Source organism: Anthonomus grandis, chromosome 7 (assembly GCF_022605725.1).
Source record: "Anthonomus grandis grandis chromosome 7, icAntGran1.3, whole genome shotgun sequence".
Taxonomy (NCBI): Eukaryota; Metazoa; Arthropoda; class Insecta; order Coleoptera; family Curculionidae; genus Anthonomus; species Anthonomus grandis.
Window position 1 is genome coordinate 29,769,413 of NC_065552.1, and position 16,895 is coordinate 29,786,307.

General features: G+C 32.0%; 1 protein-coding gene across 1 annotated transcript in view; it reads right to left on the bottom strand.

The window, feature by feature from the left end:
* The window catches only part of LOC126738220 (protein diaphanous), a 49,047-nt gene that overhangs the window by 10,041 nt on the left and 22,111 nt on the right, over positions 1-16,895 (bottom strand). Inside the window, 10 exon segments of the mRNA XM_050443441.1 lie at positions 3,457-3,575; positions 3,634-3,786; positions 3,854-4,030; positions 5,398-5,584; positions 5,656-5,795; positions 8,276-8,487; positions 12,267-12,480; positions 15,312-15,457; positions 15,536-15,663; positions 15,788-16,022. Coding sequence (XP_050299398.1) covers positions 3,457-3,575; positions 3,634-3,786; positions 3,854-4,030; positions 5,398-5,584; positions 5,656-5,795; positions 8,276-8,487; positions 12,267-12,480; positions 15,312-15,457; positions 15,536-15,663; positions 15,788-16,022 — 1,711 coding nt within the window.

The window sequence follows — 16,895 nt, forward strand, 5'->3', positions numbered from 1 at the left end:
GTTTTTTTTTAAAATCAAAATGGTTACTTCTGATGAAGACCAAAATGGTAAGTTCTCAAAGTGCTATATTATAATTTGTTGAAATATATTTTCCTTGACGTTATTTTTTTTAAATTTTTAGATCCGTTTAGTGATAATTCCGATGTTGATATGGACTACGTCCCAAATCAAAATAGCTCACAGTCTTCTTCAGATTCAGAGCTTAGCATAACAGAAAGAGAACCTCAAGCAAATACATCCAAGAAAAGAACACGAAAAACACAGTGGAAGCGATCCGAAGCAAAACTCGGTAAACCGTAACTCTAGCCAAAGGTACGTTGGACCGCCGTCTGTGTGAAGTTCATGAAGCAAAATCAGTTAAACCGTACAATTACATTTGTAGATATAAATGTAATGAACATTTTACCGAAGAAGTGCGCATGTCTATATTTTCAGATTTCTGGGATCTCGGAAAGAAACAAAATCGTTGGAACTTGCAAACTTCATTCATTGTTTCATGTGTTTCTAAGCATATTCCTAAACGACCCAATCGACTTGCAGTTTCTCAAAAAAACGTCAGCACAATCATAACGTTGAAAAATTATCGCGTTTGTAAGCAGTTTTTTTTGTGTACGTTGGATATTTCTCAGAAGAGGTTCTATAACGCTGTCAGTAAACATAAAGAAACAGGAATCGCCCATACACACCAAAGAGGTCGTCATACTTCTGGAAATAAACTAAGCGAGGACACTATCAATTTAGTGAAAGAGCATATACATTCCTTTCCTAAGTTTATTAGCCATTATACAAGAAAGGATAACCCAAACCCTAAATATCTATCTCCAGAATTAAAAATTTCAAAAATGTACAGTTTGTATAAAGACTTCTTTTGTTCACAACGACGAAAAATCAGCAAATTCCGTGATATTTTTGAACACTCAGTTCAACCTTAGTTTTCACCGGCATTACACGTCCGACACTTGCTCAACCTGCGATATTTTAAAAATCAAAATGGATGCCCTAGATCCAGGTTCTGAAAAAAAGAGAGTCTTACTCCGCGACCACGAGATTCATTTAAGGAAAGTGTCTTCTGTTAAATCCTTGAAGAATCAGGCCACTATCTTAGCTAAAGAATCCCCCCAGACTCGTCGTGCCATATGTTTTGACCTACAAAAAGCTCTACCCACTCCATTTGTTACATGCAGCAAAGTTTACTATTTACGTCAACTTTGGACATACAACCTTGGAATACATGATCTAGCTATTGGTACTGGCAACATGTATATGTGGCATGAGGGAATGGCAGCGAAAAGGTCTTAGGAGGTTTTATCATGTCTAATCAAATATATTGAATGTCTGCCACCAACTGTTACACATATAGACGCTTTCAGTGACAACTGCGGCGGACAAAGTAAAAATAAAAATATAGTGAAATTCTGAACCTATATTGTGCAACATACCCACATCAAAAGCGTAGATCATCAATTTCTTGTCTCGGGCCATTCGTTCATGGAGTGCGACCAGGAGTTTGCCCTTATAGAAAAATAAAAAAGGAAGCTTACAAACATATTTACTCCTGATGATTGGATCCATTTTGTGGGAGGCGTTAGTCGCAAATTTATTGTGGTTAAAATGCAGCCTTAGGACTATCCAATGGATAGCTACATGAAACCAAACATTGTAGGCCTTAGTAAGATGCAATGGTTGCATTTTGAAAAAGCCGAACCTTACAAGATGTTTTATAAAGAAGTCGGTTGTACCAAGAAATCGCATTTTATATAATGGACCTAAAACAAAAAAATACTTCTGGACGCCCAAGGAATCAGCCAACCACTGTAGCATTGCCAAGTTTGCATGTTACCCCACCAAAAATCAAACTGGCCAAGTATCAAAATCTCTTGCAGCTACTACCTTTTGTTCCGCCTGTCCATCATACATTTTACAAGGATCTGTTATATGAAGGAAAAACCTCAAGGCTTCAACAACAACAAATTAATGTCACCCAAGAAGAGGATACAGACACTTACAGAAATTTTGAATCCGATGATGATTAATATGTTTTTCTTTATATTGAGTTCGTGTTAATTTCTCCATTAGAATAAATATTTCTTTATTTTGGTAAATTGTTATGTATTTTATTTTTAAGGCAAAGGGGTTTAAGTGACTGGCCTATAAGTTTTAACTCGCAAAAAAGCCTTACATAAATCAAAAAATGATGTCTAGAATTTATGAAATGCGTTTTGAAACATTAAAATTACAATATTTAATAAAAACAGAAATATAAAATATCACCGAATATTTTTTAATGACCTAAAACTTTAAATCAAACATTCTCAAAACTCTTAATTTGTTACTTAGACCCCTTGGCTTCTGACCCCCTCAAATAAAGTTTTTTTTTCCATCTAGCATAATAGTCACCAGTGTTGTTTAAGTATTCTTCTGTTAGATACAGGGTGATTGATGAGCGATGGTTGTTTCGTTATACAAATATGTGAAAACCTTTTTTATGAAAATTCTGTTACTATGGGTGGAATTCTCTACTGAGTATTTTTGTAATACGCTTTCTGTACTGGAGCGGTTCTCCAGTACAGAAAGCTTATTCAGGGGTACCTAAGGCTTAAAATACCCTTGTATTACAAACACCGATCTTAGACGCTCGGCATATTAGTTGAAAAATAATTTTTTTAAAACAAGATTATGCATTTATAAGAGTAAAGCTTGCGGATGGGAAAATGAAAATTTGTAGCACATCATTCTGTTACAGCATTGCAAAAGACCAAAAGACGTCGGGATCTTTTTCGAACATAACAATAAGGATGTTAAAAACCAACCCCATGGCGACGAGTCTTGATTCTACTTGTATTACATAATCCTATTAATAATTATTCTGGAAGCAATTATTCAAATAAAACAACATTTTCGAACTACGTCAGTATTTTTGTACATCAAATATTTTCAATTCTAAATACAGGGTGTTAGGGGTTCGATTTCCGATACTTTACCTTCTTGTTGTAGGTAAAATTAGACGTAAAATACATGGCTTGCTCATGAAGCAGCATATCACCAAATGGCGTTTCAAATTTAAAGAGCAATAAACCTTGAACATTATATTACAATCCATTCCACATTTTTACCGCTCTATAGATGAGACATCACCGATATGATGCACAATTTCATGGAATAATAAAACGTTGGCAAGTTAATGCATGTTCCAACCTCAAGTTCTTTAAGGCTCTAGACAAAGTTTCAAACTTTTGTTTTAGTTGTCAATATTCTGTGGATAAAACTAAAGATATGTTGATTCTGCTTATTAAATATATTTAAAAGTTCTTGATGATTATATATAGGTATTATATACCTATCTACAAATAAATATCGGGAAATAAAAAATCGGCATATATGAAATTTTATTTCCCGATATTTATTTGGTGTTTTTTACTTAGGTATGTTAAAGATATATTTTATTTATAGGCTTACCGGTCTATATGAGGCATTTCATCATAAAAATTAAGTAACTCCGGCCACTTGGTCTCCACGGTTTCCGCTATGTAGTGTAACAACGTTTGTTTGTTTGTCGAGTCTTTTGTGCCTGTTAACTAAGAAAAAATAAATAACATAAAAACAAATCAGAAGAGAAAAATAAAAATTGCATACTTTAGTCAAAAAGCTCATCTCGAAACCGTATACACCGCCATTCCTGGTACCAGTGTTCATGTAGTTGCCCATAAGTAAAATCAACTCCAAAATCCTAGCGAATTTTTTGCTTCGTTTTACTTCTTCACATGCGGCCGTCGCTGCTACAATGTCCTAAAAGAAAATATAAAAATAAAAAACCCGATATCAGCTAAATAAAACAACGGAGCAATGTACTTACAGGTTTTGTATCACTGACCATCTCCACGTAATGATGTTTAAAACTAAGCGATTTTAGTCTCGGCAGCAGTCTTTTCACCTCCGACATTTTAACGCAAAACTGCTCTGCTTCCGTTAGTTCGTTGTAACGATCCGATAATTCGCTCAGCTTTTTTAGTTGGTCTGGTGGTGGTAAATACTAAAATAAAATACATGACTGTTAAATAACGATCCTGTTATACTTTATATCTAAAAAGTATTAAATTTAAGGAGAAAAAATACAAAAATTTTAATAGGAAAAGTTAATTTAGGAATCATATTAATTGAAAGATATAAGTTTCAAGCACTTTATAAGATATAAAGTTCATATTAGTTATATTAATTAATACTAAAGTCAATAAATTAAAAAAGTTTCAAAATAGATGTAAGGATCCTAAAAATACGTACGATAGCTTTAGAATAATATCTAGAACATTATGCTAGCTAGTATTAGAAAAGTGGCTATGTTCATAAAAAATTGGGAAAGTTATAAACAATTAAATGATGAAAAAATTTACAAAAAACTTAAAAAGCAGGACATTTTCAGTAAACCGCTTTTTTACAATTTTAGCCTGGTGTGTTTCGAGTCGTTGTCATGTTGGAATGTGAATTTTAGAGGCATTTTCCATTTCACATAAGGCAGACCTATTCCATAAGCCAAAAAGCTGCACACTATATTGCCGCCACTATATTTTACAGTTGTAGCAACGTACTTTGGGTCAAGCCTTTTTCCTGCAAGACGTCTTACAAATTGACATAAGAAATTTAGATTGATCAGAAAAAAGTCCCTTTTTCCAATTGTGGGTAATCCAGTTTTAATGAAACCTAGCAAGTATCATTCTTGCGTCCCTATGTTTCTTATATAAGAAGGATTTTTTGGCAGGTTCTCTCGCTGGTAATCCACTAAACGACGTTGAATAGTCCCGGAAGACACGTTTACGTCCATTTTTTGGAATCTTTATCACACAGGAAAGCTTAAAAAAACTCTCTATCTGTTTATTTAAAACTGCCCTAGAAAAGGCTATATCTTAATCTCACAAAAAAAAATCAGACTCACAAAAAAAATATCAATAGATAGGCTTTTTCTTTAAAAATTCGCTTCAAGCAAAACCATCTGGAGTCTTTAATTCTCAGATGTAAAATGACCAGGTACCTGCAAAAACCTTGCAATGAAGAATCAACATTTTCAGATTATGCTTCAATATGAATTTTCCATTCAATAATTGGTTAAATAAATTTGTACTCATTTAAATAGATATTCATTGCAAATATGGTTATTTGCTAAACTGTTTTTCCTATGGAGAATTATAAACCTAAACCATGCCTCTTATACTTTTACAATACTATTAACTTAAGATTGTCGCCGTTTTATAAAATTATTCTAAATTTTGCGATATTCGATTTTTTGCGAATCTTACCGAACGCCTACATATTTATAGATTCATTAAATCTTAACTTTCATAAAACTGTGGCATTTATATGTTTTATTCGCGTTGCTTTCTAAAAGTTATAAACCTAGAAACTTACCTGTATTAATTGTTCTGTAACACTTTGAGTTAGAATATTCTGATCGCATCTGAGCAACGCTTTTTTGATGTCGTCATAAACCATGTGTTTTAGACTGCCATTAAGTAAGATCAAAATATTCTGAGCTGTTTTACCGTCCAACACTTTAAGTTCTTTCACTTTTTTTAGGGTACCAGTATTACTAATCCTAAAACATATAAACATTTTAAGTAATTTACTATATAAGGTTTTTAGTAGTTATTTAGTATTGGAACTTACTTATCGGTCGTATCTTCCGTCATTTTAACCGGTTTTGAAGAAAACTTTTTAGCCAAACCGTCTAAGATGTCCGGTTCGGCCAATTCTTCTTCTTTCGCTTTCACCCAAAATGACTTTTCCGATAGTTTTTGTGGCATAATCTAAAAGAACAGAAGCTTGAAATATATTTGGTGAACATACTAACAATCATTAACTATTATACAAATCCTTAATTAATTAGAAGTTGTGAAATAAGTTTAGAGAATAATATTATTAATGTTTTGATTTCAAAAATGTCTGCTTTTTATTACTGTACGATTATGACAAATAAAAGGTCTCATCAACACAGTCGCAAATCTCACAGTTATCTTCGGATTAGAACCAGAAAGTAATGTATACAGGATATATGTCTGTTAAATTTTAAAATATTTACGCACTTTGTGGTCAATATAGATGTGTTTACAGAGTTGCTAAATTTTTGTTTATTATATACAGGCTATTACTGAGTAATTTTAGAAAATTTTTAGTTTATTAAATACTGCTACTCATTTTAATTTTTTAAATAAGAATCTGCAATTTTTACTTAATATTTACACACAATTTTTATCGCCTTTAAATTGATGCACGAACACTTCGTACAAAAAATAGGTATCATTATAATTTTGTCCTAAGAATGGAGCCGGTTTCTATGCAATAATATCTCTTTGTTTTTCTTTTTTGTTGTTAAAATATGTTTCTATTACTAAATTACTAAAAATCCAATTTTTTTAAGAAAACATTTTTGAGTAAATTGGTAGTTTAAGTAGCTCTTTTTTCCATAATTCATAGTTTTTTAGTAATTAATAAAACCAATTTTTCTACTAAAGTACTTACTTTACACACTTCCCAGTATTTATAAAGGGTTTTTGTACGTTACACGTGTGTAAGATTTTTTATTTATAGAAATTTTCCATTCAAATTCAAAATAAATTTATTTATCAATAAAATTACAAACATAATTATCAATTTACAATAAATAAATCATTATTATAAATAGGGCCATGCCTCGATTATGAAACCGTTAGCACAGATGCAAACCTGTGTAGCAAGACCCTTTTTTTAAAAAAGAATAATGAATAATAACAAAGAATAATAATAACTATTAACCTGGCCAATATAAGTACTTTTCTTAATACAAATTTATGATAATACAGTTTTTGTTTTTTATTTAACAGTAAAAGAAATACCAGAGGAAGGTAGGTAGACGCGCAAGGGATGCAAAAGAAAACATGGCATGTAAACAAATGGTACTTGTAAAGAAATTTTAGATGGAGGCGAGCGGATACCGAAGCCCTATAAAAAAATGTATACAGCCATTTTCATGGTTTTTAACACCTTAATTGTATTTATTTCAAATTATATTAAGCATTCCATTGCTGTTTCTCAAGGAAATAATTTTGAATATATTTTTGTAAATACTGCTATTGAAAATTGTTTAACATGCTCAGGCAATTTATTCCAAAGTTGAGAGGCTACAAAAACAAAAGATTATTGAAAATTTGTGTGTCTATGCTGTGGGACTAAATAAATTTATCAATCTAGTGTTATACATATGAAGATGACTTTTAAAATTATTTACTTAATATAGAGGCTCTCCCGTTTTTAAAATGTTATAAATAAAGGTGTACATATGGCATTTTCCACGATTTTTTCGTATTCAAAATAAAATCGTTATTTAAATAGGGAGTAATATGATTCCTAAATAGTATTTTGAATGCAAAACGCATACAGCAGTTTTGGTGTTTTTGTATAGAGTAAGCAGTTGTTTCAGTCAAGGAATGAGAATACAATTCTGTTACAAAAAATTAACATTCAATAAAAAAGGATTATTTAACACACTTGTTACATAAATAACTATTTTAGGGGTAATTTACATTTTTTTTTATATCCAACATGTACAAATTTCCATTTGTTTCTGACCTGTAAAGGACGTATATCGAAAAAAAAAATTAAGTTTGAAATAATTTACGGTTGAAATTATTCTTTAAATCTGTTGACTATAAAATTTATTGACCAGAAAAAGCGCTTTTCTAACATCTTAATATCTCTTATTATTTTCTAGAGAGCTATAGTGGCACTTAAAACGGGAAGAAAATACATGTAACAAGCTTTAGGAGGTTTATTTATTTCAAATAATGTGACAAAAATGAGGCGTGGCAAGCCCAGTAAATAAGTGGATATTTAAAAAATTAAAAGTAAAGAGATGTAATGCAGTAGCCTAATAACTTACAAAAAAAAACGAGCTACGATTTTTTAAAGCATTTTTACTTTAAAATATCTTTATGGGATAACGCTACTAGTAGGTACACAAAAACAGCTTATGCATTAAATACAAAAGACAACAATTTGCTGATGCCGCAAAAATAGCCTTTATTAAAGGTTTTATCAAAAATATTAAACTACTGACAAAAACGTTTCAATTGTGCACTGAAAATTCCCATAGGGTACAGTTTTGAAGATTAAAAAATAAATCATAAAATCTCCGATCGTAGCAATGGCCGTGACTCGTTAGTTCAATTTGATTAGAGCTACAGATCACCAAATGAGTAAAGTTTAGTTTTTAATCTTCACTAATTTGCCCCCGTCGGTATGTCTAACCTACCGCTTTCCAGTTGGCCTTTTTCAACGGTCCTTTCACCTCCCACTTCTTCTTGGGTTTCAAGCCGTGTGGTAAAAGATCCGGCTGGGCTAATCCCGGTAGAGGCACCATGCCGAAAGGGGGCGGGGGAGCTCCCATGCCTGGAGGAGGAGGAGGTCTTGGACCGCCTCCCATTCCAGGAGGGGGCGGGGGTATTGGAGGACCGCCACCCATACCTAAAGATGATTTAATTCAGCTCACCTCGACAATTAGATAACTTCTAAACCACGCATGATTTTATTGTTAAAACTTAATAATATTGCCTTCATCAAAACCGATAAACGATCAAGATTTGATAATTTTATCGTACAATACTAAAAATTGAAAATAAGCTACACAAATGCAATGTATAGCATCAATACCACAACTGGCTTATTTATACTAACACAAATTACTCTAATACGATACGAGATACGATTGTTATCTCGATTCTGCACCGCGGCCACACTATTCGGTATATGAATATCCCATACTAAATGGATGGATCCTTACTTTTGAAATTAGACATCATATTGTTAACATTGACACACTGACACTTGCTACTTAAGTAATTTGAAAAGAACCTCAAAGTTGTTCCCGATACTTAAGACTTTTAAAGACTGCCTTTAAAATGGTACAAAGAAGAAATATTATATTTTGTCTGATAAATACGTACAATCTTAAGCATAAATGCAAAAGTTCTTTTTTCTTGTGAATTTTTCCCATTTTATTATTATGAACATCATAAAACGGGACCAGACTTGGGATGCATATTCCAGAATAGACCAGACATACGAGAAATTGAAAAGCTTAAAGAATCAGAACTAAATCTAGTGATAAAATTTAAGATTCTATAGCGTCTAACAATACTTTAAGATCCTGTAACAGTTCTAACCTTCTCAAAAACTTATCAATATTATCGTCGGCTTACAGCAAAAACTCACGTCAATATTTTCAGATTTTGAGATTTTGATAAATATCACTAAGTCTAATGTTGTTCTATCACTGAACCAGATATTAAACGCTTAAAAACTCACTAAGTACCAAAAAAGAAGTCCATAAAAATCACACATTAAGCCTGTTTTGAGTTCATGCAAAAACTCACTAAGTGACTTAATGAGTTTTATATAATAAATGTGGTGCCATCACTGGGATTTAGTGAGTTTTAAACGTCAAAATAAAATTCTGTTTTCTAACCTACAAATTCTTAGTTTAATTTATTATTTTTGTCGTGGCGGGTAAAGTGTACCGTAGTGCGAATATAATTTGATTTTTCTCAGTCATTATTTGTTTAGAAAATGTACTCAAACCGCACAAATAAGTTCGTTACGTTCGATTTACAATCAGTGATACAAATTCCATCTTCCGATGTTTAACCGATGTATTACAGCCGAAAAATTAAAATGAAATTGGAACATCACTGTATAATTGGTTTATAGGCTTAAAGCCGGAAGTAAAACACGTAACCTTATATTCGGACACATGCGGTGGACAAATCGAAACCAGAATATTGCTACTCTATTTCTTTATATTGTTCAGACAACTGCGGTTGATATCATAGAGCATAAATTCTTAGAAAGTGGCCACAGCTACCTGGAGGTTGATTCCATGCACAGTGCCATTGAAAAAGAGAAAAAATATCAACCAGTTTATGTAGTCCATGACTGGATAAGTAATTTTAAACGAGCTAGATCCAAACGTAACCGAAATAAAATTTGGAGATCCATTCATCACCAAAGAGTTTAAGTTTAATGAATTTCTTAATTTACTGGATTTATCCAAGACTTTATTTAGAAATAAGACAACTGATTGTAATAATGATAAAGTAAACTGGTTGAAAGTAAAGTGCTTCAGATTTCAGAAAATACAGCCTGGTATTCTTGAATACCGCTATGATTATTCTGGTGAATATAAAAGCATTAATATTGAAAGAAAATCGAGAGCCACTCAAAAAATTGACTATAGTACCTTGGAAATAAGCAAGTTGTACAAAACTATGCTGCCAATATCAGGTAAAAAAAAAGAAGACCTTTTAAAGTTATGCGAAAAAGGAGTGATACCTAATGAGTACGATGGTTGGTATAAATCGCTGCCAATAAGCACAACATTGAAGGATGTGATTCCTGAACCTGGATATTCTGACTCAGACGGGGAGACGTTTTATTTCTTAGTTACAGTATGTTTAACAAAATTTATTATTAGGATTTGTATTTTTTTTAATAAAAAAGGTATATTACCAAAAAAAGTTTACTAGTTTTTCAACATCAAGTTTATTTATAAAAATTAACTCATTAAGTCAGTAATTTGACAATATTTCACATAAAATGAAAACTCACTAAGTCACATTTTATATTTTTCTTTCCAATTATTGATTAACAAAACACTACTTTTTCAATATTATTTTGCTGTTAGTTTTGAAATAACACACAAAACCATATTTTATTGCCGGAAACTAAAAACTACAAAATGATTTTTTCCCAAAACCACCTAAACCATCGGCATTAGTAAACAATTGATTTTTCCAGAAACTATCATTTTTGACTTAATGAGTTTTTGCAGCAAGCCAATGTTATAATCATAATATGTAATTGAAGATTTAGTTTTAGCAAAAGAACATGATAGAGATTGGTTTAAAAACTTAATTATCAGCAAACATAAGTAAGTTTAAGTCTAGTAAAAAGAAGAATAATATAGTTCCATGTTATTAGTATACCACATAGGTTACCTCAGTCTATACAGTTGTATATTCTATTTAATTGGAGAAGTCTATGAAGTGGTGTAATTATAAAATAGAAATAGAAATAATTTTTTACATAAATATACGCCTTTTTAACAGAACTCTTGTTTATTTCATTTTGTTCTTTCTTGATTATTTAGACTTCCATATTCTAAATTCTCGATAAAATTTGATACTCGTGTGTCAGTCTAATAGTAAATACTCATGTCAACTAAGCATGTTCTCTTCTATTTTATAAGGTTCAATTCTGAGGCTTCTTTGCTTTTTGGCATTTGTACCTCGGACGCACTGTCGTCCCCGAGTACCTTCTAATTTTAAGCACAATCTACAGACTGAGCATTTCATAAATATAGTCTTGGAAATACTAAATTCATACCCAAAAACCCAATATCTTGGAATCAAATGCAATTTCAGTCAACTGACTTTGACAATAATTTCATATTTATTTTATTTTTCAATTTTTAAAAAATATTTGCTCTTGATGAGTTTGAAATTAATCGTAACACGTAACACCTTATCATGGGCTGTGGTAAAAGGAAAGGAAAACTAAGGGACACGTCAATGTTAGACAAGAGCCGATTTTCAGCGATGAATTGGTAAGAACCGCGGTTATCCTTTTGGTTGACAACTTTGACAGGTAAAAGTGACGTATTATTTCCCCACCACTTAAAAATTCTGATTTAAAGAAACAGTCGCTGAAATGAATTGGTTATTGGAAATTAAAGAGTTTATGTTTCTGTTTTTCTTTTCTGTTTGATTAAAAAATGAAGTTGAATTTTTTGATTTTCCAGAGGCTTAGCCACTCTTTTCTCTCGAATAAAAATGCTTTTATTGCATCTAAAATAAATTATGTATAATGGTCATGTAAATTTGCATGGGTGAAGCCATAAGCACCTAGTGCAGGAATTAATTTTAAATTTTCTCTCTTTTAAGGGCGTATATCATATCGCAATTCTCAATCAATTTTTTACAATCTAAGCCTTCTTCTGGACTGTATAACCGAAAGTTTAACCCAAGTCCAAAATCGGGTAATAATTGGTAAATACCAAACGCCAAACAGCTGATCTGTGACGTCACGTTTTCTCCTATTTTAGTTAAAACCAGAATCGGAGAAACGCATTGGTAAATAGAACCATTCGACGCTGAAAATCGGCGAAGAAAATTAAAAAAAGGACTAATAAAAAAATAATTTCTTAAAAATAAATTAATTTTTGATACAGGAAATTAAAGTTTACTAACCTGGCATCGGTGGAGGTGGCGGTCCGCCCATGCCAGGCATGGGCGGCGGGGGTGGTCCGGCACTTCCGGGCATCGGAGGTGGAGGAGGTCCTCCTCCTCCCATTCCCGGCATGGGAGGAGGAGGTGGCGCCCCTCCGCCACTACCGGGTATAGGAGGGGGAGGCGGGGGGCCGCCACCCCCGCTCATCGGGGGAAGTTTTCCCATTTTCTCTATCTAAATAAACAAAATAAAATGGGTAATAAATTAGCTTTAAAACAATATTATGATTTACTATAACAGGGTATAATAGCGGAGCGAATTTCTTACATGTCAAGCGATATATTATTTCGGGCCACAGTTATTTGTACTAATAGTGACGCTACTTTCTCTTTTGAATAAAGGAGTGTGGATTCTATTATGTTGCAAATAAATGCAGACGCTAAAATTCCTCTAAAATAAAGTTGTCTTATAACGAGGAGGAGTTATGAGATATTTAGAACTAAACACACGGAGCTGTTTGGGAGCGTTTAAATACAATATTATACAAAAATCTTATCTTTATACCTATATTTAGATTGTATCTCTTTTGTAAATTGCATATATGCTTAAACAGCATACCTATCAACTATGGTTCGTTGAAAAACACTGAGTGTTTAAAAATAGTCTTGCAAATAACAAACAATGTAGTGAAAATACGCACTTCTTCTAAAAAACTAATCTGCTTACAGCTCGTTTCCGATGAAATTTGAAACATTTAAAGGTGTTTAGTCTTCAAGAATCGATTTTGTGTAACATTGGTAAATTTCGCTTGCTTATTGACGATTGTCACCGTTTCTTTGCTGGTTTTTCAACATTATTTAAAATGGCTAAAACAAAAGAGTTATCGGTAAAAACAAAAGGTATTATCATTGGACTTCAAAAGGCTGGAAACACTAACCGTCAAATTTCGACGGATATGGGAATTCCAAGGCGGACTGTCGATTATAATGTTAGGAAATTCACCAGAGAAGGGACTATTAGCAACAAACCTCGATCGAAAAGGCGAAAGGCAACAAGTTTAAAGGAGGATTTAAATATAATTACAAGCAACCGCAATAGACGCCTTACCTCCCCTGAAATCACAGCAAAAATCAACAAGGAGCGTAAAAAAGCGGTCAGTGTTTCGACAGTAAAACGGCGACTTTATAATGCTGGTCTTAAAGGACGTTTACAAAACAATTTTAAGTGACAATGTACTTCCTTCTGGTACTCGAATAATTGGGGAAAACTTCATCTTTCAACATGACAATGACCCCAAGCACACGTCGAAGTTGTGCAAGCAATATTTAGGTCAATTACAAAGGCAACATCTTCTGAAAGTTATGGTATGACCCCCACAATCACCGGACCTCAATCCTATAGAATTACTGTGGGATGAACTGGATAGACAAGTGTGAAAATCATGCCCTACATCAAAAGAAGACTTGTGGCGGATCATCCAAGAAGAGTGGCACAAGATACCTCAGGAAACTTTGGACAAATTAATTACTGACTACCGAAACTCTGTGAAACTGTTATTAAAAATCGAGGCGGACGGACATGTAGATGAATCCAAAATTTGATTCAAATTTTCTTAAATTTAATTAATTGAAAAATGTATTGTTTGTATTATTCATTTTGTTATAAATAAACCGTTTCATAAGAATAACTGATGGGTTTATTATTCCTAGTTATAACTTTAAAACAGTCATATATAGGCAAATACTTTTGAGCGGTAGTGTATAATATGAGAAAGAATAATGTTGAAGTTGATTGGTTTAACGCTTGTATATATAGGGGCATTTCTTATATGAAAGTTCGGAATATAATGATTTTTAAATTGGAATTATTAGGGACAAAACGCTTATATCTCTGAAATGGAAATATGTGGAGGCTTAAATTTTGATACAAAAATTTTTATAATAAAATGATTTGGTATCTGTCTAAAAACTTTTTCAAAAACCTTTAAAAGTTAAAATATTAACCTTGAAAATTAACATTTAAAAAAAAAATTACTTAAAAATCCTCAAGACAAAATCTTTGAAACGAAGAAAGTAGAGAGACGATCCTAATAAATTGATTGAAAATCATGTCATTTTTTTAAAATTTAAAAGTAACATATTCTTGAACCTGATCTTAAAAGTTAAAAAAAAACAAACAAAATGAAGCTTACCGCCTCAGTTCACAAAAATTGTCTCTTTACGCTCCTTGTTTTCATTTTTATTAACGTTTTCTTAAATATTTTTAAGGTTTCTCAGTTTTATTACTTAATGTTCTTGTTGTTCTTTTATTATTAATTTTTTCTGTTTTGACTTTTGACTTTTTTTTTAATTTCTAGTGAAACTCCTTTAATTGGTCCAACACAATCAGGTTTATCAGACCACAAATATTAAATGAACCATTGTCAATTCTCAAACAAAACCGCTAAGAATATGAAACTATCATTTATATAAGATATCTAAAAATATTAAAATTAACTTACTTTGAAATATAAAAACAAAATTGAAATGAGTAAGATCATTGAACATACCTATTTAATTTGTCCAGGCATTATTTTTTCTAGGCTAATAGAGACATTTCATCTTCTTTTTAATAAACATGCGCCATTTAAAACAGCTCAGATAACAAAAAGAACAAGTTGTTGCATCATAGATAATATTGAGTACCTTATTTCCCTTAGAAATAAAACATGATCCAAATACAAAAAAGTTAAAAAAAAAACTGCAAAAATAACTTCCAGTTATCGTAAATGCGGCATTTTCTGAAACTCTTAACCCTGAGATCACATGTATCAAGCTTATATGGTGAGGATCAGAATTGCATGTTGGCCATTTTGTTTGGCAACATTGACAGGACTTTGCTAACGTTGACTGGTGGAACATCATTTGACTTTGTTTTTCCATGGTTGTCGTAAGCGTAAAAACACTAACCTCACTTTACTTTACTGATTCTAATTAGTCAAATCTGTATCCATTGTTACCCATTAAATTTACAATTAATCCAATGTACATTAAATTATGAATATTTATATTAAAATAGGAACTTACCAAAGTAGGATCCAGTTTTCCATCTCCACTAGCTAAACTTTCTAACTTAGCAAGTTTTGCTTCAGCCTCTCCTCTAGCGACCAGCGCTTCGTCTAGCTGCTTTTGTAATTCCTGCACTTTTCCCGTGTCTACTGAAGGCGGTCTTTCTATTTAAATCATGTAAAAACAAACAAATCGATCAATACAGTATTTAAGCTTCAAAGAAATAAAATTTAATAAATTACCTTTTAACTCTTCCAGTAGGGGTTGCAAGTCTATGTCTAAAGGATGTTTTTTAAAGTCCGGATCCAGCCCCGATTTGTGTAATACCAGTTGTGAAATTACTTCTTCGATTAACTTAAAGAATGCTAATCTGCAAATCAAAATTATATTTAATGTAGGTTATAGTTGCTTAAGCTTCAATAGCTTATTTTTAAATAAAGATATTGCACGTCGAAGTGTTATAGGAAAATATCAAACAGGATAATATTACTCACTTATTGACGTCATCCCTTATAAAGAGCATGTGCTGGATAATACTCAGGAAGTAGGGTTCACAGGTGGTTTCCAAAGTCATATTCTTTAAAACCTCGAAACAGTCTTGGATGTCGTCCATATCGATCCTGACGCGATCGAACCGCTCGTGCAATTCGTCTGCGTCCGCATCCTTTTGGCTTTCAAAGATGTCGTATTGCGTTTTTATCACTGGATTCGTCTCGTTTTTCAATTCCGCTGAGAAATATTTAGTGATTTAAAAAATTAAAGAACGATGTCGAAGTACATACATAAAGACTAACAATTTAAAATAAAAGGAAATAGTTATTGATTTTAAAGGTAAATTATTGTTTCAGTCTAAGTCACAAGTTACAAGCATCCCATTAATGAGAGTGACAATGCTTATCCCTCAAACTATTCACAGAGTTTTAGACATTTGCTGCTATCGCAAAAGACCTCGCACAGGTTTATGATAGATTGGACTGGGTGGATATAAGTAAAATTTATATTGTTGTGACGAATTCATAATTACTTACTTATTTTGTTGAGTATTACGTCACTATTTAAGTAAATATCAATTTAGAAAATTATTGCATTTAAAATGTATTTGATTGAATTAAATACAACGAAAGGTATCGTCAGAGATTTTAGTTCACATTTCTTTTAAATACTTATTCACAGTCGTGAATTTTCTTTTTTCCCAATAATTTAGCGTATAAGATTTTGTAAATTGATATTTACTTAAGTAGCGACCTAATACCCAACAAAATAAGTAACTAATAAATCCACATAGTATTATAAGTCATTTTTAATCATCTACGTGTATAAATCTCAGGTAACTGCTTGTAAATTGTAAAAAAAATATTATATTTGGAAGGCAAAATGAGGCCTGTAAAACTTTTTACCATAATCACTAATCCATTGATATGTAAGAATACTGTCTATCCGTATTAATATATTAATAATTGCATATAATAAAAGTAACTAATTAAGGAAATCGAAGATAGTGTAGCCCAGTTCTGATGAAATCACCTTTAGAATGCATTGTCTTAAAATTTTTTAAGGAAAATTGAGCTCGGTATTAAATTTGTGCTTTTGTATCTCTGCATT